At 38.1% G+C, this 20475-nt stretch overlaps 1 protein-coding gene across 1 annotated transcript in view; it reads left to right on the forward strand.

Annotated features, from left to right (window-relative positions):
- The first annotated feature begins 380 nt into the window (after positions 1 to 380).
- GBE1 (1,4-alpha-glucan branching enzyme 1) overlaps positions 381 to 20475 on the forward strand; it is a 284910-nt gene continuing 264815 nt past the window's right edge. Inside the window, exon 1 of the mRNA XM_032150400.2 lies at positions 381 to 759. Coding sequence (XP_032006291.1) covers positions 617 to 759 — 143 coding nt within the window. The 5' untranslated portion in view covers positions 381 to 616. The remainder of the gene's footprint in view (positions 760 to 20475) is intronic.

Below are 20475 nucleotides of genomic sequence, written 5' to 3' on the forward strand. Positions count from 1 at the left end.
TACTCTAGCTACACTTGACTGTTCCCCTCTCTGTGAATTTACATGGTATGTTTGAAATACTGCCCCTCAAAAGTCTTAGAACTTTGAGAAATGCGGTCGCTTCCAAAAAAACCCCTTATGTCCAATTTGAAGGGGGCGCTCGCTGTCAGTGGGTATTTAAGCGGGTACTTAAAAGCGGAATCCACTCCGGAGCCAAGAATAGATCAGGGTAGGAAGGCCAAGGCTGAGCGAGGTCAACTTGGGACCCACCTCCTAGAATGGCCTCCGCCGGCAGGGAAAAAACCGTTAAGGGGAGGAAAGGGCAGGTCTCTGCGGCCTCCAGGTGCCAGCCGCGTGAGTGGGCGGAGAGGCCTCGGTGCCTCCTACCCGCTCGAGACGTGCGTCCCGGCATCAGCCCAGGATCCGCTCCTCCCCGCCGGCGGGGGGAGAAAGGGCAGAAGGCCTTCCGCCCCGGCTATAAAGGGCCCCGGACCGCCGCGGCTCGCCTCGGCTCGCCTCGACACGCCTAGGCGCCCTCCGGCTCCGCCCTAGCCGCCGCGTCCCAGCTCGAGCTCCAGCGCCCGCTCAGGCCCCACTCGACCCTCTCGGGCCTCGGCTACTTGGACTGCGGCGGAAGATGGCGGCTCCAGTGACTCCCGCGGCTCGGGCCGAGGATTCTGAGGCGGCGCTCAATGCCGCCCTGGCGGACGTGCCCGAACTGGCCAGACTCCTGGAGATCGACCCGTACTTGAAGCCCTACGCCGTGGACTTCCAGCGCAGGTACCGCCGGACTCCCACCACCCCCACTTAGACGGGCAGCCCGCCTCCCAGGAGCCGACTCGGGACGCGGGCCGCCCCTCGGCCCTCGCGCGCCAACCCCGCCCCAGGCGGAGAGGAACCTGAGTGGGCGGGGCTCGGGGTGACTCGGGTAACCGGGTTCTGTGGCTTCCGTAGTGGCAGGTTGACAGCTCTGGTCCCCGGAGCAGGCGCTGAAGAAACTTCTTTCCTCATCTCCTTTCCCCTCTGTTCTGATCAGCTGGCTTGCGCCATAGGGTACGTGCTGTGTGGCTCCAACACTTACTCCCCGTAGTGCTGCTGGGGAGTGACTCACCGCCACTGCAGGTTTTCCGACTTTGGCACGCACTAGCGTGGGCCGGTGGAGTAACGTGGGCATAACTCCTGGCACGTGTAATTACGCATTTAAAACTTTCTAGTTTATTTCATAGCAAATATTGTGATTTTATATCTAAAAGGATTCCTTCAGGCAGACACTATATCCTAACTTATGTTTTTTCCTTGCTAATATTCCTCATTTAGGGGAAGATTACACCTACAATGATCAATTTTTTTCTCCCCTTGGATCAACATTGATAAGTTAAATGTACATCAACATTTGTCCGTGTGTGACTTTGCCATCTTGAAGAGGGAGAAAGGTCAGGAAAGCAAAACTTCTACAGGCCAGTGTCGTTTTAGCTTGTCTTCTACCATTGTGTACCATACCAGTTTAGTTACTGGGCTAATGATTCTGTTAATAAGTTCTACTAAAAAGGTACAGGTCTTTTGTTATTGTTGTTGTTGTTTGAAGTATAAGAGCTATTATACAAGTTGTAATAGTTATACTTGTGAGGTTACCCCATTTTGATTTAATAGTTTCTCCCCTTTTAGGAGAGACACTGCAGGATGGAAACTATCCTGGCAACAGAAAATACATGGCCAATTTTTCGAGTGAGGGAAAACATCCAGCTAGTTAACTGGCATGAAGGAGCGTTGAGAGTAATGAAAATGGGTTGATTTGGAGTTTGAAAAAAGCCCAGCAAATTGTTTGTGTCCTAGCATTTTCAGGTATTAAATGCATTCAAATCAGCAAGTGCTTATTGAGGAACTCCTATAAATAAAACACTGCTCTAGGGATTGTAAGGGGTATGAAGTTTCATTCTTGAGATTGTATATAGTAATGAATGAGCCCTCTGTAAAATAATCATCTTGAGCTGTCCCTCAATCAGATGATTATGCTCTCATGTAAACCATTTGGGGAGCAGCCTCGTGAAATTGTTTTCAGAATTTACAGTATACGCTTTCAAGGAAACTTAGTACATAATCGTCATAGGTTTAAGGTTGGATTTGATTTAGAAATAGTCAGAAAACATTTAGAACAAAAGATAGTGATTAAAGGTAGTGGTTATATATTTTTTTGATGTCCTTGTAACCATGACATTAATTTACCTGTGTGCTTTGTAAAATGACACAAGATATTTATTAAAGAAGAGTTGTGGAAATGTTTTATCTACACCCCCTCCATCTTTTTAAAATGACACAAACAGATAAACATTCTTTATTAAGTGTTTCTTTCATGTACTTTATTTCCAACTCCACTGGGATTGAAGCATTTACAATCTTTCATGGTTTGCCAAAACTATTGAAGGGAACAAAGGCCAAGATAAAGAAGGGAAGAGAATCCAGTGTGCTTAGTGAAAAGCCTTGTCCAGTGGGCCCTCATGCCTCACTCTCACCTGGATTTTACTTTTGTCCTTGGTTCTGAGTAATGGCCATTTGCTAGCACACATGTTCCATTTAGGCATATCAAATAGTAATTTGGCATTTGTTAGTGGTAACTTCTATTGTTAACACTTGAAGAATAAAACATTTTTCCTTCATGCAGTCTGGTTTTAGTTCCTTGTCCAATTTTCCATTTATTTCTGATAATCCATTTGGACTGTGTGTCTTTGGCCTAACACAAATACATAACCAGTCAAACACTTAGGTGCAAAGTATGCTCACTGAGGAGTGAAGAAAATTTGAGGTGCAAACAACAATATATAATTAAGGTGATGAAGAAGGAAATTACTCTTTGATGGACTGTCTCATCCTTCCCCAACAGATGTCTTTTCATTTGAAAATTTTTGGATGTTCCCTTAGGATGTTTTGGATGTTCCTTCCCTTCTTTATCTTGGCCTTTCCCCCTTCTGTATTAGTCTGTTTTCATGCTGCTGATAAAGACATACCTGAGACTGGGCAATTTACAAAAGGAAGAGGTTTATTGGACTTAACAGTTCCAAGTGGCTGAGGATGCCTCACAATCATGGCTCACATGGCGGCAGACAAGAGAAAAGAGCTTGTGCAGGGAAACTCCCCTCTTTAAAACCATCAGGTCTTATGAGACTGACTTACTATCACGAGAACAGTGTGGGAAAGACCTGCCCCCATGATTCAGTTACCTCCCATCAAGTACCTCCCACAACACGTGGGAATCCAAGATGAGATCTGAGTGGGGATACAGCCAAACCATATCACCTTCATTAGTTGTTCTTTTCACCTTCTGTACCCGTGAGAATTTTGAATCAAGTGTAGAGGATTAATGAGTTACTCTGCTATAAAACAAAAATTAATATATTATTAGCATGACTGGCCATCTCCATGTTGTCTCATTGATGACCTCCCAAAATAGCGTTTTCCACTTGGTTTTTCTACCTTTTATTTAGTTATTTACTTGTTGTTACACTACAATTAGTTGTTATAATTCCAAAATCTTAGTGCTTTAAAGCAACATTTAATTGTCCCCATATTACATGTCAGCATGAGTCAGCCAGAGGGCTCTCCTCATGGCAGTCACTCAAAAATCTAAGCTTATGAAGGATTTGTTTTGAAACATGCTTCTGTAGAGGTAGTGGCAGTGCAAAGAGAAGCATGTTGAACTATGCACTATTTCTTACAGCTTTTGCCTAGCAGCGATTGCCTAGCAGTGAGTCCATTCTGCTGATACGTTGCATTGGCCAGTGCACATCAGCTTGCCGTATGGGTGAAACAGAGAATTGGCATTTTTGAACTCTGTCAAAACAACACAATTTTAATAATACTATGTTATACCCTCTGCTTAATGTTTATAAAGCACTTTCAGATATGGTATTTAATGTAATCCTCATAACAAAACCATGAGGTAGACAGACAGTGGGCATTTTTCCTGTTTTGCAGATGGAGAAACTAAGTGATGGGCTTGAGCATACATGGCATAAGTAAATGCTGCAACTGTGATTAGTCTTTCTTTACTGAAACTGTTCTCAACCAGTTCATAGACAACTTCATGATAATTTAGGGATACCTCTTTTCTTTAGCATTGTACATGTTGGACTATTTCTTGGCTCTTTGAAGCCATAATCTTGCTTTTCTTTCATTTTCTCAGCCTCTTTTTGACCATTTAATGTAAGAGATTTTCAAGGCTCTTTCCTGGGATCATTTATGTATTTCTATTGTATATTTTCCCGTGGACGTTCTCATCCATCCCATGGATTCCATCTATCTACTGAGGCTGCCCACATCTGTCTCCACTCTAGATCTTTCTCCTTATCTTGGACTTATGTATATCTTCATTTTGATGTTTTATAAATACAAGTCTCTACATGTATAAAACTGAACTTACAGATTTTCATTCCAAACATGTTTGTCCCTGTCAGCCCAATTGCAGTGTCTGGAATCTTCCTCTACCAGCTGCTCAAACCTAAAAGGTAATAAGTGATTTCTAATTACTCCCCTCTCCTCCTTTCCTTATACATCCGAGTCTAGTCAATTGTAGCCCCTAACTCTTTTAAGTATGTACCATGCTGCCTTCCTACTACTGCCATCTTCGTTCAGTTGCTAGCATCTCTAGTATGGTTTACAGAAACAACCTCATAGCTGTTGTTCTTTTTTCAAATCTTCACTCCATTCTAACTTCTCCACTCCTCTTCTTTCAAAACAAAGTAAGTAGAATGGATTTTGAAATAAACAAATCTGATCATGGTACTCCTCTGCTTAAACCCTTTCAACCATTCCTCATTTCTCTTGAGTTCTGTACCGCCTCCTTCCCATAACTTAGAAGATTCTGCATTATCTGGTCCTTGTTGACCTTTTCAGCCTCCCTGTCGGTACCATCTAACCAGAGGGCCATGAAGGGAAGGGGCAGCTCGGATCTCTGGGGACCATTCTATAAAGGTACTAGAATACCAGTAAAATAAATTAGAAACATGATATCCATTTCCCGCAGGCATTCCTTTTTTCTTGAATATTGAAGATTTTCATTTCTTATTTTGTCCACACACAAGAAATTGGGGCATCTGGAAAAATCACTGAATAAAAGATAAGAAAGATAAAGAATTAGAAAAATTTTCTAATCTTTATCAGAAGAGTGACAGTTTTAGCTTAGTAGGAGTGGGTTAAATAAGTGAATTTTTCTTGTATTTAATATTTTCTTAATATAAAACAATTTCTCTACCCCATGAAAGAGAAACATTTAACAAATGTTTGAGTATCAGCTGGAAAGTCTGACATATTATCCTGTCTTAGATGCCACATGTTTTGGTTTAGCCCTCGGTGAAGCTGTGCTTTTGTACATGCTATTGCTTCTGCCTAAGCATTCTTTGCTTCTACCTTAGGATAGTTTCTATACATGTTTTGGGACACAGCTTAGAGATATATTGTATGCCTTCTCTGACCTCGCCCTATCTCAAAGCTTCTTCTGGGCTGGTTGAGGGGTCCCTCTTCTTTTCTGCCACTTTGGACCACTATCCTATGGATGCTCATCCACTGTAATATAGTTGTCTTTCTACTCTTTGTATCCCCCACTAATTGTTTGCTCTCATGAGTAGGTACTATGTCTATATTATTTATTCACTGTTGTAGTCCTCATTCTGTAGAACTGGACCTGCTTCACGGTAAATACTTAGTGTAATACTTGAATGAGCCAGTGGCTGAGTGAATGTCTTCTAACTTCATTTTTCCTTTGTGCTATACCAGTGAGTCTAAGGTCAATTCACCTGGAGCTAAAAATGTCTGGATTACTAGGGTAGATGAACAGGGAACAGGAGTAGTTACTAGAGGTTTCATGTGACAATCTGGGGAAGGGGAATATATGCTCAATTAAAGAGCTAAAGATGACCAGAATAAATCAAGAAAATAGTTTCTTAACTAGATACTTTCATATTCATTAGAGACTAAAAGTTTAATCTCTGAAGGAATAGTCAGTTTGAGAGAATCTGGTGTCAAGTTGTAGCTGTGTGTCCAAGAATGGGAGAAGGGGTTTTATGATAAGTATTATATGTTAAGTATTACAATTACAGTGAAGGGCTCTACTTGGTTAGAAATAAAATAATTTTCACATTGGTATCTAATTAAAATTAGAAAGTAATTTGGATTTGGTATGTTAGCAACCACCGCAAGAAATTAAAAAAAAATTGTATTGAGGTAAAATGTACATACATAATTCACCATTTTTACCATTTTTAACCACAGTTCAGTGGTAATAAATAAATTTATATATATTTTCCTCCTTTATCTTCCTTCCCCCCCTCTCCTTCCCGGCCTCTGGTAACTTCCAGTATACTTTCTGTCTTCCTGAGAAACACTTTTTTAGCTTCTGCATGTGTGTGAGAGCATGTGATATTTGCCTTTCTGTACTTGGCTTATCTCACTTAACATAATGGTCTCCAGTTCCATCCATGTTGCTGCAATGATAGGATTTCATTAATGTTTATGGTTGAATAATATTCCATTGTGTATATATACTGTATTTTCTTTATCCATTCATCCGTTGGTAAGCACTTAGGTTAATTCCATATTTTGGCTATTGTGAATAGGGCTGCAATAAACATGGGAGTGCAGATGTCTTCTCAACATACTGATTTTATTTCTATTGGATATATACCCAGTAGTAGCATTGGTGGATCATATCATAGTTATATATTAACTTATTTGAGGAACCTCTATACAGTTTTTTTTTTCCAAGTGGCTATGGTAATTTACATTCCCACCAACAGTGTATGAGTGTTCCCTTTCTGCACATCCTAACCAGCATCTGTTACTGCCTATGTTTTTGATACAAGCTATTTTAACTGTGGTGAGATGATATTGCACTGTGGTTTTGATTTGCATTTCTGTGATGATTAGTGATATGGAGCATTTTTTTCATATACCTGTTGGCCATTTATATGTTTTCTTTTGAGAAATGTCTGTTCAGATTTTTTGCCCATTTTAAAATCAGATTTTTTTTTTTTTGCTATCTGATTATTTGAGTTCTTCATACATTATGGTTATTAATCTCTTATCTGATAGTTTGCAAATATTTTCTCCTATTCTGTGGGTTGTCTGTTTACTTTGTTGATTGTTTCCTTTGCTGTACAGAAGCTTTTTAACTTGATGTATACTCTGATGTCTGTTTTTGCTTTGATAGCCTCTGTTAAGGTCTTACACAAGAAATCTTTGTGTAAGAGACCAGTGCCCTGGAGCATTTCCCCAATGTTTTCTGCTACAGTTTTCATAGTTTCAGGTCTTAGACTAAAGTTTATTTAATCCAGTTTGATTTGACTTTTGTGTATGATGAGATATTAGGGGTCTAGTTTCATTCTTCATCATATAGTTATCCAGTTTTCCCAGCACCATTTATTGAATAGACTGTCCTTTCCCCATTTTAAGTTCTTGGCACCTTTGTTAGGGATGAATTGGTGGCAAATGTGTGTATTTAAACCTGAGTTCTCCATTCTGTTCCATTAGTCTTTGTGTCTGTTTTTATGCCAGTAACATGCTGTTTCGGTTTCTATAGCTTTGTAGTAAATTTTGAAGCCAGGTAGTATGATGTCCTCAGCTTTTTTTGTTTTTTTGCTAAGATGTATTTGTCTATTTGGGGTCTTTTGTGGTTTTCATTTAAACTCTAGGATTTATTTTTCTATTTCTGTGAAGAATATCATCAGCATTTTGATAGGGATTGCATTGAGGCTAGTATTGTCATTTTAACAATATTAATTCTTCGAATCCATAAGCATGGAATACCTTCCCATTTTTTGGTGTCCTCTTATATTTCTTTAATCAGAGTTTTATTGTTTTCCTTGTATAGGTCTTTCATTTCTTTGGTTATATTGACTCCTAGGTATTTTGTATTCGTTGTAGGTATTGTAAATGGGATTGCTTTCTGGATTTCTTTTTCAGGTGGTTTGCTGTTGGCATATATAAATCCTACTGATTTTTATGTTTTGATTTTGTATTCTGCAACTTCACTGAATTTGTTTACCACTTCTAACAGCTTTTGGGTGGAGTCTTTATGTTTTTGTAGGTGTATAATGACGTTGTCTGCAACAAGGCTAATTTGGCTTCTTCCTTTACAGTTTTGATGCCCTTTGGCTCTATCTCTTGCCTAATTGCTCTGGCCAACCACACCAAAAATTGATTCTCACAGCGCAGAAGTTTTATATCACAGTGGAATGGGGTAATTTTTTCTCAGTGCCTGGCCAAGTTGTGGGCTCTGAAAGAAGTCAGATGTCAGTGACTGCAGAAGGCAGTGAAGAATCTGAAGATGACAAGATATACATGACCTGCTCTTCTGCACTAGTAGATGCATTCGCCCTTTGCAGCTGAAATCTTTACTAACTCCAATCATTCCTGAATTCTCTACAGTGATGGTCAGCAGGCTCTGACCTCTTCTCATTTTCAAAGTGCCTTCAAATGACTTCATGGAGCATCTTGGTTTAGTTTAGGCTCTGGCACCTGCTGCACCACCTCCTGAGAAATGACTGTGTGTGTTGTAACTTACAGGATTCCTTTCAGCTCTCATCAAACTGGGCCTTGGTCAGCCAGTGAGATGATAATATTGTCTCTGTGAAATATGCTATAGTTTTAGACTGATAAGTATAACATGCTGCTGTTATTTGAAAGCACATATTAAACTTTGATTATACATTTATAGGTATTAAAGGAAAATATGAAAGTGTATTCTTTGGAGAAAATTGCTACTACAAGGTACCTTTCATTGTAAAGTGAGCTGATTTTCTTCTTATGGCAATATGAGCTCATCGGTTTATGTTCACCACTGTTTTGAATCTAGGGCTCTTTTGTGTTTAATATCCAGAAGAAACCCCCATTGTGTTTTGTGCTTAGGGCAACAGGAACCCGGTACCTTGACAAAAGGTAAGACTCAACATTAAACACATGATTATGTAGAGTTTTAAAATATGTTATACATCTTACATTCATTGATTTATTATACAATTAAATTTTAGCTCTCAAATAGCTTTGAGTCCTAGGGAAAATTAATCAACCTCTGTGAACTTATTTCTTCATCCATAAAAGATGGATAGAATCCACTTTGTAGGGTGTCTTGAGGACTAAGAATACATGTAAAGATGCTTGGTAAATAAATAGTAGTTTGATGATAATATTATTAGCAAACATATATCAAGTTAAATATTTACTAGAATATTACTTTCAGAAGATTTTATCGTTTGCTTCTTTAACACTATATTCTGAAATCAATTATCAGATAAATTCCATGACCAGAAATTCCCCACAACTCTTTGTTTTGCTAGTTAACTGTGCCTTACTTTAGGGGGTTCCTTCTTTTTTTGTTAGTAGGAGTGATTCTGTGAATGAGGTGAGGCAGGTGGTAATTTTAATCATAATCTAATAGAGAAGGAAAAGAATATGTTTAAACTTTGATCCTTAATTTAGAGAGGAAATGATAAAGCAATTGCTAGTTTACTATAAGCTGAAGGCAAGATGAGTCCTGGGATATAATGAGCACAAAGCTCCTTTTATTGAGAGAGGTAAATGCTAGCCTGCAGAAATTCAAAACCACTCTTCTCTTGATCTTCCTTTCTGTCTTTTTCTCTTCTTTCGTCTGACTGTTAAGTGTTCATATTCTTGGGCATCAAACAGCTGCAGGGATTTTCTTCCTCCTGAACTGTGGATGGTTAGAGGAATGGTCATACTGAGTTTACTAATAGCAGGAGTAACTTTGAAAATAAGACTAATGTCGAAGAAGAAAAAATATATAATAGCAGCATAAAAGTTTGAAAATGAAAGAATTATTCTAGTGGAGTCTGAACATATAATATGTGCATATTAATTAGAAAAAGTTTTAAATCCAATATTCTGCTTTTTTTTTCCTCCCTTGCTTTTTGATATTTGATGGCTGCAGTTATTTTCAATAGGTTTGATTTTGCCATAAGATGCATAAAACAAATGAATGGAATATTCATATGTATTTTAGTAGATCCATTGAATGATTAATTTTAATGAGACACAATCTCTGGCTTTATACACTAGTTCTACAACCCAAAATATGATAATCAGAAACCAAATATACAAATGTACTTCTTGCATAAAGTTGAAGTTTTCCAAATACCCAGCAAAAAGAATTAACTGTTTGTTTTACCGGTGGTATCACATGATACTCAATGTCATCAATCTGTTTTCATTTCCATTAATAACACCTAGCCACAGGTTATATTTAATTATGAATAACTACACAATACAGATATACACACTATTACAGAAACATGATAAAATTAGTTATGCATTTAGGTTCATGTCATAGAAAACCCAGCACACTTTCAATTAACAGAATTTCCCACAAGCAGTGAATTATAGAAATAGAGGCTTGTGAAGAAAAGTGAAGGTCAGTGGTTTGGGCTTTAGCATAAATACATCCTTCTTTATCTTTCTGCTATATTATCCTTAGCATATGGTCTCCTTTCTTATGCTTAGAGGATGATTGGGCACAGCTTGGCACCACATCCATGTTTCTAGCTGGAACACGTGCTAGCTTACTATGTCTATTTTAGTGAAGCATATGTTAGCTTTCTTGTAAACTTCAACTAGTTCTTCCCATTTACAGGTGATTGATCAGAATTGTCCCATGGTCATCCTTAGCTGAAAGTGAGCCTGGATCATCAAGGCTTTCAGTTGCACACACATCTTCCTGAAATGTATCCTTTCGTCTCATCCATCACAACTTCCCAGGGCTCTTTTCCTTTCTCCAAAGAGGAAACTACATCTGGCGGAAGATGAAAAGCCCCAGTGAGATCATGTTGTAGTCCCCTAAAATCACATCTACGCACAAATCATTCTGTGCAGGATCCAGGCATTCTACTGTTCCTGAGAGGAGTCTGTAGTAACACCCCGCAGTCTTACCAGCCTCTGGTTCTGGATTTTACTTTGCTAGACCTGATCTTTGTTTTTCTGGGTTCTTTTTTTTTGGTGGGGGGCGGGGGGTATACAGAGACTTTTCACTGCTCTGTCTTAAGCTGATTCAGTCCCTTCAGCTACTTGGCCCTAGCTCCACTATCTTTTTTTAATTTCATGAATATTCTTAGAAAATATAAGAATGTGGCCAGGCACGGTGGCTGACGCCTGTAATCCCAGCACTTTTGGAGGCCGAGGTGGGCGGATCATGAGGTTAGGAGTTTGAGACCAGCCTGGCCAATATGGTGAAACCTGTCTCTACTAAAAATACAAAAATTAGCCGGGCGTGGTGGCACGCGCCTATAGTCCCAGCTACTCAGGAGGCTGAGGAAGAAGAATCACTTGAACTGGGGAGGCAGAGGTTGCAGTGAGCCAAGATCGCGCCACTGTATTCCAGCCTGGGCGACAGAGTAAAAAAAAAAAAAAAAAAAAAAAAAATATATATATATATATATATATATATGAATGTTTTGAGATGAAATTGGTTTGTTAATTACTAATAATTTTTTCCATCTTATCTTGGGCTCATGAAAAAATGATCAGTTTTCAGTTATTTGGCGAATAGAAAATTTGTGTGATTAAAAAGAAAAGGAGAACAAAATTAAAAATGTCCATTAATTTATGCTAAGTCTTTAAAGCATGAATTATTTTTTTACCTAACTACACACAAGCTTATGAGGCTTTAACATTATACCTTTCCGTGCTTTTCTTTTTAAAGCTTAAGATGTGGAACTATCAGTCTTCATGGTTGTCATTTCTGTGCTTTTTATTGTTATTTTGTCTCAGCTTTTCTCTTTCTGCATTAAAATACTCTGACACTTTTGTTTGCCTGTTTGTTTTTTGCTTACACCTTGGAGTCTTCCATCCTCTTGACCATTTTGATTGGCAGTGTTATTTTTGTGGTTTAAGTTGTGCTTACTAGTGATAGGAGTGTAGTGAAACTAACAGGTCTCTGTTTGCTTTACTTCTCCAAAGTGCCTTTAATTAAAAACTGTATGGTACCCATGCAGTATTAGGCAAACCTCTACTCACAAATACAACATATAAACAAGAAGTACATAGAAATAAGAGTAGTATCAAACCTAAGGGTTGGTTTTAGCAGGTTCCAAGTACCTATAATGTCAGAGAACATTTGAAAACATAGTGGAGATTGTTTAGACAATTGTAAATTGTGTTAGACTGTATTAAAAAAATCATTCTGAAATAATTACAGATTCACAGAAAGTTGCAAAAAAGTTGAGAGAAGGCTCCTGTACCCTTCACTAAGTTTGCCCCAGTGGTAATATCTTGCATAACTGCAGTGGTTGTATCAAAACTAGGAGATTGACATTGGTGCAAACTACAGACCTTATTTACATTTCTCCAGTTTTTACATATACTTATTTGTGTGTGTCTACACTTCTATACAATTTTATCACATGTATATATTAATGTAACTGATACTGCAATGAAGATATAGAACTGTTCCATCACTACAAAGGAATGCTCTCCTGCTATTCCTTTATACTCACATTGCCCCTCTCCCACCCATCCCTAACTTTTGGCAACCAGTGAGTTATATGGTTTGCATGTCTCTAATTTTTTTCATTTGGGGAGTGTTCTGTGAATTGAAATCATCTATCAGTTTTTGACAGTGGCTTTTTTGACTTTTTTTTTCATTCAGCATAATTCCCTTGAGATCTCTCCACCTTGCATATATCAATAGTTTGTTCCTTTTTGTCACTTAGTGGTGTTCCATAGTATGGATGTACCATCCATCCAGTTTGTTTATTAACCTATTGAAGGACATTTGGATTGTTCCCAGTTTTTGGCTATTACAAATATTACAATAAACCTAAGATATGAATATTTATGTATAGGTTTTATTTCTCTGAGATAAATGCACAGGAATGCTGTGATAGCTGGGTCACGTGGCAAGCATTTGTTTAGTTTTATAAGGAATTTCCAGATATTTTCTTTTTCTTTTTTCTTTTTTTTTTTTTTTTGAGACGGAGTCTTGCACTGTCACCAGGCTGGAGTGCAGTGGTGTGATCTCGGCTCACTGCAACCTCTGCCTCCCTGGTTCAAGCGATTCTCCTGCCTCAGCCTCCCTGGTAGCTGGCACTACAGGCGTGCACCACCATGCCCAGCTAATTTTTGTATTTTTAGTAGAGATGGGGTTTCACCATGTTGGCCAGGATGATCTCGATCTCTTGACCTCATGATCCACCTGCATCAGCCTCCCAAAGTGTTGGAATTACAGGCTGAGCCACTGCGCCTGGCCTCTAGATATTTTCTACAGTATCTGTACAAGTTTACATTCCACTGGATGCAGTTGATCTGCATCCTTGCCAACATTTGGTATTATCACTATTTTTTTTTTTTTTTTTTGAGACAGAGTCTCGTTGCTCTATCACCCAGGCTGGAGTGCAGTGGCGCGGTCTCGGCTCACCGCAAGCTCCGCCTCCCAGATTCACGCCATTCTCCTGCCCTAGTCTCCTGAGTAGCTGGGACTACAGGCGCCCGCTACCACACCCGGCTAATTTTTTGTATTTTTAGTAGAGACAGGGTTTCACTGTGTTAGCCAGGATGGTCTCAATCTCTTGATCTGGTGATCCGTCCTCCTCGGCCTTCCAAAGTGCTATAATTACAGGCGTGAGCCACCGCGCCCGGCCGTCACTATTTTTTATGTTAACTACTCTAATAGGTTATGTAGTGCTGTCATTGTGGTTTGAATTTGCATTTTTCTAGTGCCTAATTACATTGAAAAATCTTTTAAAGTATTGTTTTCTGTTTGTACGTTCTCTTTGGTGAAATGTTTATTCATGTCTTTTGCCCATTTTCTAACTGGATTGATTTTTCTTTTTTTACTTTCCGGTTTTTGTTTTTTGAGATGGAGTCTTGCCCTGTTGTCCAGGCTGGAGTGCAGTGGCGTGATCTTGGCTCACTGCAACCTCTGCCTCCCCATTTGAAATGATTCTCCTGCTTCAGCCTCCCTAGTAGCTGGGATTACAGGTGCGTGCCACCACGCTCAGCTAATTTTTGTATTTTGAGTAGAGATGGGGTTTCACCTGTTGGCTAGTGTGGTCTCCATCTCCTGACCTCAAATGACCAGCCTGCCTCGGACTCTCAAAGTGCTGGGATTACAGGCTTGAGCCACTGAGCCTGGCCTATTTTTGTGTTTTGAGTGTACATTATATGTTCTACACATAAATCCTTTGTTAGATTTGTGGTTTACACATATTTTCTTTCTGTCTGTGGCTTGTCTATCTTCTAAACAGAGTCTTTCACAGAGCAAAATTTTTAAATTTTAGTGAAGTTAAAAAGTTCAATTTATTCATTTTTTTTAATGAATCATGCATTTGTTGCCATATCTAAGAGCCTCTTTTCCTAGCTCTGGGACCTGAACATTTTCTCTATTTTTTTTCTAAAAGTTTTATTGTTTTACATACTACATTTAAGTCTGTGATCCGTTACGCATTAATTTTTTGTGTAATGTTTTAGGTTTAAGTCCAGGTTTATTTTATTGCTTATCTGTGTTTGCTTCCTTTTAACGAGCATAAACTGACAAACTTGTATGGAGAAGCGACCTGACCAAAATTACACTCATCTTTAATCAGGTGTCACAGAAATGTACAAGCAGTGATAATTTTTACACATATTATAGGTTATCGAAAGCATGGAAACTGTCAGTTTTCTTATTTATGAGATCTCATTTTAAGCTTTGACAAACCCTAAACTTTAGGAAGCCAGGCAAAAATTTGTGTTATATATAGGAATTTATTCTCAAGTAGGTGCCTCATGTTAAGGTTTTTTCTTTTCAGTTTTTGATTTTCATATTTTTTCTATCATGTCACATTATTGATTTATATTCCAAACATTTCTTCATATGAATCTGTATGAATGTATACATTCATGTATACTGCATAACTGTAGTGGTTATCATTTTGATTTGACTTATTTTAATTTGACTTTTTATTTTTAAAAATTTCATTTCTTGGCCAGATGTGGTAGCTTAGTTTGTAATCCCAGTACTTTGGGAGGCTGAGGTGGTTGGACTGAATGAGCCCAGGAGTTTTGAGACCAGCCTGGGCAATATAGTGAGATCCCATCTGTCCAAAAATAAACAAAAATTAGCCAGGTGTGATGGCGAGCACCTGTAGTCCTAGCTACTTGGAAGGCTGAGGTGGGAGGATTGCTTGAGCCTGGGAAGTCAATGCTGCAGTGAGCTAAGATTGTGCCACTGCATTCACCCTGGGTAACAGAGCAAGACCCTGTCTCAGAAAAAAAAAAAACTTAAAACATTTTATATTTTAGTCTGAAAACCCTCATTTCACAGTATCAGTCTTCACTTCTACATTATGAAAACGATTGCCTTTATTTATATCTGTTGAAGTACAGAGAAAAAACAAACACGTATTACTTTTAAAAATAAGTTTCATTCATTTTGTCTGTTTACTTGACTTAAATGACAAGTAAATCTAATATTTTGTGTTGTAATTTTATTTGTAAGAATGAATTGGTTAAATCTTAACTAATGTCAGTATTTTACAAAATTAGTTTCTTTTATCTAAATGAAATTGGCCTTTAGTTTATTCCAATATTAATATTTTCTTTGATGTTTATCAGGGTTCATTATCCTATAAATATATTAGAAATCATAGCATGCCACTTTCCAAATAGAAATTGGTTAGTTGTTGAGAGATGGAAGTTGTTTGTACGTTTATTTGGCAAAATTTAGAAAATCTATGAATAATATAGCTAAAAATTTATCCACCTTTAAACAGAAAGGTAAAGTGGAGTAATTTTTCTTCCACTATTCAACCTAATGTATTCAAATTATCATTTCAACATGTAACTTAAAAGATTACTCATATTTTACCTGTCGTTTGTGCTAAGTTTTTGAGGAAATATTTATTCTACAATTGTAACTCATTATAATGAATTTGAAGCACTAAACATCCAAAAGTGATCTCTACCAAGTTTACTGATAATAATAATTATCATCATCACCATCATTACAATAATTATTATTGTTACAATTTACATATACATCATTTTATGTGCATTGGGGCTGCCTTCCTGAGAAGCTTCCAGGTGACGCTAATGCTGCTGTTTCCCAGAGGATACTTTCAGTAGCAGGTAGTCCCATACCTCTGTTCAAAATGGAGTTAGCAAAGGGCTAAATTTTATTCTGTAAATATGTAAGCTATAAGTAGGTATTTCAAATTTTTAAAAATAAATAATACATGTATATACTGATGAGGTTAACCAAGTTACTTAATTTTTTGGTGGTCACAATAAGTTTTCTAACTCTTATAGGTAAAAAGGGTTTTATTGTTAGTATTATCAAAGTTGCTTTTTTTTTTTTTGAGACGGAGTTTCGCTCTTGTTGCCCAGGCTGGAGTGCAATGGCACGATCTCGGCTCACTACAACCTCCACCTCCCGGGTTCAAGCGATTCTCCTGCCTCAGCCTACCTAGTAGCTGGGATTACAGGCATGCGTCACCACGCCCAGCTATTTTGTATTTTTAGTAGAGACGAGGTTTCTCCATGTTGGTCAGGCTGGCCTTGAACTCCCTACCTCAGGTGATCCGCCCGCCTCGGCCTCCCAAAGTGCTGGGATTACAGGCGTGAGCCACCGTGCCTGGTCCAAAGTTGCTTTTTCTTACATCTGTACTATGAGTTTTACTGTTGCAGATCTGTAAGAAATTTATTCCTAACACCCTCTTTGGCACAGGCACTTTTCTATATGATAGCAGAACAAATACGAGTAAGATAGCCTTCCTGCCTGACAGGAGCTCACTTAGGCAAATAAACACAGAGTAGATATTTAGTCACAAAATTCAGTGTAATACAGATGAAAGCATATCTTCTTCTATTAAGGAAGGGGATAATACATATACGACAAAGAAGTTCTTTTGAATTGCTTTAAGTTCTCAAAATTATTTCTCTATTAAAATTAGAATGAGTCTTTAAGAATGTGGAAGTCTGTGGGTTTTGTGGAAATAAATAATGTAAGAGCTGAGACATTAATCTTCATTAAAACATTTAATGAAGGTATCATTTGAACTTTTATACAGCTTTGGTTACAGTGAAAGTTTACTTGCAAAATTGGTTCACTTGCAAAATGTGCTTGTGTAAGAACTGCCACATTGTGTGAGCACTGAAGCCTCTAAAATAGCTTGTAAATCATATCTGAAAACACAGCAACATGTTTCTTTATCACAGATAAGCCCATTTTGGAAGGGATAGTGGGCTTAGTGGGCTGTTTTTTTTTTGTTTTTGTTTTTTTTTTTTTTTTTAGACGGAGTCTCGCTCTGTCGCCCAGGCTGGAGTGCAGTGGCGCAATCTCGGCTCACTGCAAGCTCTGCCTCCCGGGTTCACGCCATTCTCCTGCCTCAGCCTCTCCGAGTAGCTGGGATTACAGGCGCCCGCCACCACGCCCGGCTAATTTTTTGTATTTTTAGTAGAGACTGGGTTTCATCGTGGTCTCGATCTCCTGACCTCGTGATCCGCCCGCCTCGGCCTCCCAAAGTGCTGGGATTACAAGCGTGAGCCACCGCGCCCGGCCAATAGTGGGCTGTTTTTAATGGGAGTGAGGCAATGCTGAGTAAGCTAAGTGGCTGCATTCCTGAATGAGTCAAGGGACATTAGGAGTGTTATCTGGAGAGGAGGTTTCCAGAAAAGCAAATGAGTACTGAATGCTCATGCTCCTCCTGATCCCATGTTAAGTGTCCTGCCCAGACCAATGTTATCCAATAGAAATATAATATAAATCACACAGGTAATTTAAACTTTTCCAGTAGCCACGTTAAAAAAAGTAGAAAGAAAACTAATTTTTACACTATCCAACCTAATGTATTCAAAGTATCATTTCAACGTGTAACTTAAAAGAGTACTGATGAGATATTTTACCTGTCGTTTGTACTGTCTTTGAAATCTGATGTGTATTTTACACTTACAGCACATCTCAATTGGGACTAGCCATATTTCAAGTGCTTAATAACAATGTTTGGCTGGTGGCTACCGTATTAGACAGTGCAGGTGGGTATTTGAAATAAAAGCTTTTGGAAAAAGAGTTGGTATCACTCCACAAAGAGATTCAAGGGGAAGATTAAGGAGGGAGAATGGTTGAGTCAGCCCTGTGTTCATAACAGAGGTAATTAGACCCAAAGAAATTCTGACTTAGCCTAAGATAGGGACTCAGCAATTATTGACCAGTGACTTTTTTATATTTGAAGATAAATAGATGGTAAGTGTAAACATGGAGATATGCCACATACTTAACGGTGGCTAAGTAGGTGGTCATGTTTGCCATGAGTTATTTGGCATGGCTAGTCCACATTGACCTTTTCATTGAGGTAATTCTTATTCATGTCATTTTTTAATGCTAAATGCATCATGTCCGTTCTATAAAGCAAAAACACAAACAACACAAAACAAAAACATGGGCCAAAGTAAATCTGGTCTTTGTTGATAAAATGACTGAGATCAGGTGACTGCTGTCTGCTTTAATAGCCCTAGACCTTTCTCGATGTTCCAACTTCACTTGGATTCGGCCCAAATTAACAGCTGTTCCTAACTTCGTTGTCCCAAGAATCTTGCTAAAGCGAGGTGACTCATTATGACTTGCATTATTTTTGAGTTGGTCTTTGCCTGTAAGAGAGGGGGGTTGGAAAGACTGATTCTCTGTTAAACTTAAAACTAGTGATAATATTGTGGGGGTGTGTGTGTGTTCATGATTGTGTGTGTGCCTTGTGTCTTTTTATATTCTTTTCTTCATGACTTGCTTTTCTTGTTTTCTCTAGATGGTAGTTTCTTCAGTGTTTATACTTTTTATTTATATTTGCATATCTCACTTTAAATACTGAATAGTTAACCTCGTACTCATAGTGAAAACATTGCCGTTTTTGGAAGTATTTGCCTTCGTGAGCGATCGATCAGTCACATTCTTCCAGTGGAATGTTGTTTTCCTGCTCTCATCCGTGTTGTGTTCTCCACACTATGCTGTTTAGTACGTGCTGACTCACCGAGCATCTCTGGGATGCTGGCCGCGTTTTTGAATTTAAGAAGAGAGGAATATAGTTAGGGAACACATTATTGTCTTTTGGTGTTTTCTATAGAATTTAGAATAGAGGTTTGTACTCAGGGATGTTTTGCAAATGTGTATTGACTAGGGGTCTGGTCTAGCTTGTTCTATGATATTAGGAATCTAGAAATATTTATTACTGTAGTTGTTGGAGGGTCCCTAGAAACGGTTGGGAGTAATTCTTTTATCATGTAGTGGCCTGTGGTGGGCAAAACCTCTCTCACATACAGCTTAACCTTTCTCGCATCTAATACTACTCGTGAAGAAGATTGTAATTTGTGCATTGTGCTTTTATCAGGTTGCTGTTCCCAATGCAGTTAGTGTAATTTTTCATTTCCTAACAGTCCTCGGGCAATTCTGTTTAACATGCTTTCTATTTCAGAACATTCTCCTATTTAAAAAACTTCTTTCGCCTCAGGCCCAACATGCTTTTCCAGCCAGGCCAGTAGTAATTTCTATCATTCCTGGCTTCATTCACCTTCACTGTTAAAATTCGATGTGGATTTCCTAAGAAGGTTTCCTTTTTGTGTTTATGGTGTAGCAAATGATGGGGTGCCTATGCCTTCTTTGATATTATTTGGTTCAAAAAATATTATTTCATTTTTATTACCAAGGGGAAGACATGCCCAGTTTTCATATTTATTTCAAATCTGTTTCAGTTTTTTATGTCATAAACCATCCTTTTTTAGTGAATAGAATTTTAATTGTCCCCCTGAACTTTTAAAGTTGTTCATAGCATTTTCCTGAACAACAGTATTCACACTAGAATAAGAGACTGATTCGCTGATTTTTTTTATAACATTCAAGTTCATTTAATAGATAGCAAATTCTCTTTTTAAGTGCTATTTTAAAAGTGAATGAAACAGGTTATCTTCCTTTCCATCCCAAATGAATATAAATTAGGTATGATTTTTGGCTTGAGAGGAGATAGCATTTTAAGTAGAGGCTCTTGAAGCTACTTTTTGGGTTTGAAGTTGGTTATAATGACATAATCTAGAAGGATTTAGGTTTTTAATGGGGGGGAGTCTGGCAAACAGAAACATACAAGAGAAACCCTTTGCTGTCTTATTTTAAGGCACTACTGGTTTACATTGAGGTACGTTTTGAAATATCTTTTTATAGTATCAAGATTTTCCAGAGATTCTAGGGAATATAGATGGGGAGGTGGAGGGCCAAGCTAAAATTAGAACTCTGGTCATAATATATTATATTATATTTTCAGCTATGTGTAGCTGAAAATCTTATTATATATAATTATATATTATATATTATATATAATACTCTATATATTATGTATATAGATATATGGAGTATTATATATTATATAGAGAGTATTATACATTTTTATGTATCATGTTATATGTGTGTATATTTGTGTTGTATACACACCACATATACATATAACTTGTGTGATGTATACATGGCTTTTATATTATGCCTTGTAT

This window comes from Hylobates moloch, unplaced genomic scaffold (assembly GCF_009828535.3).
Source record: "Hylobates moloch isolate HMO894 unplaced genomic scaffold, HMol_V3 SCAFFOLD_4, whole genome shotgun sequence".
NCBI lineage: Eukaryota > Metazoa > Chordata > Mammalia > Primates > Hylobatidae > Hylobates > Hylobates moloch.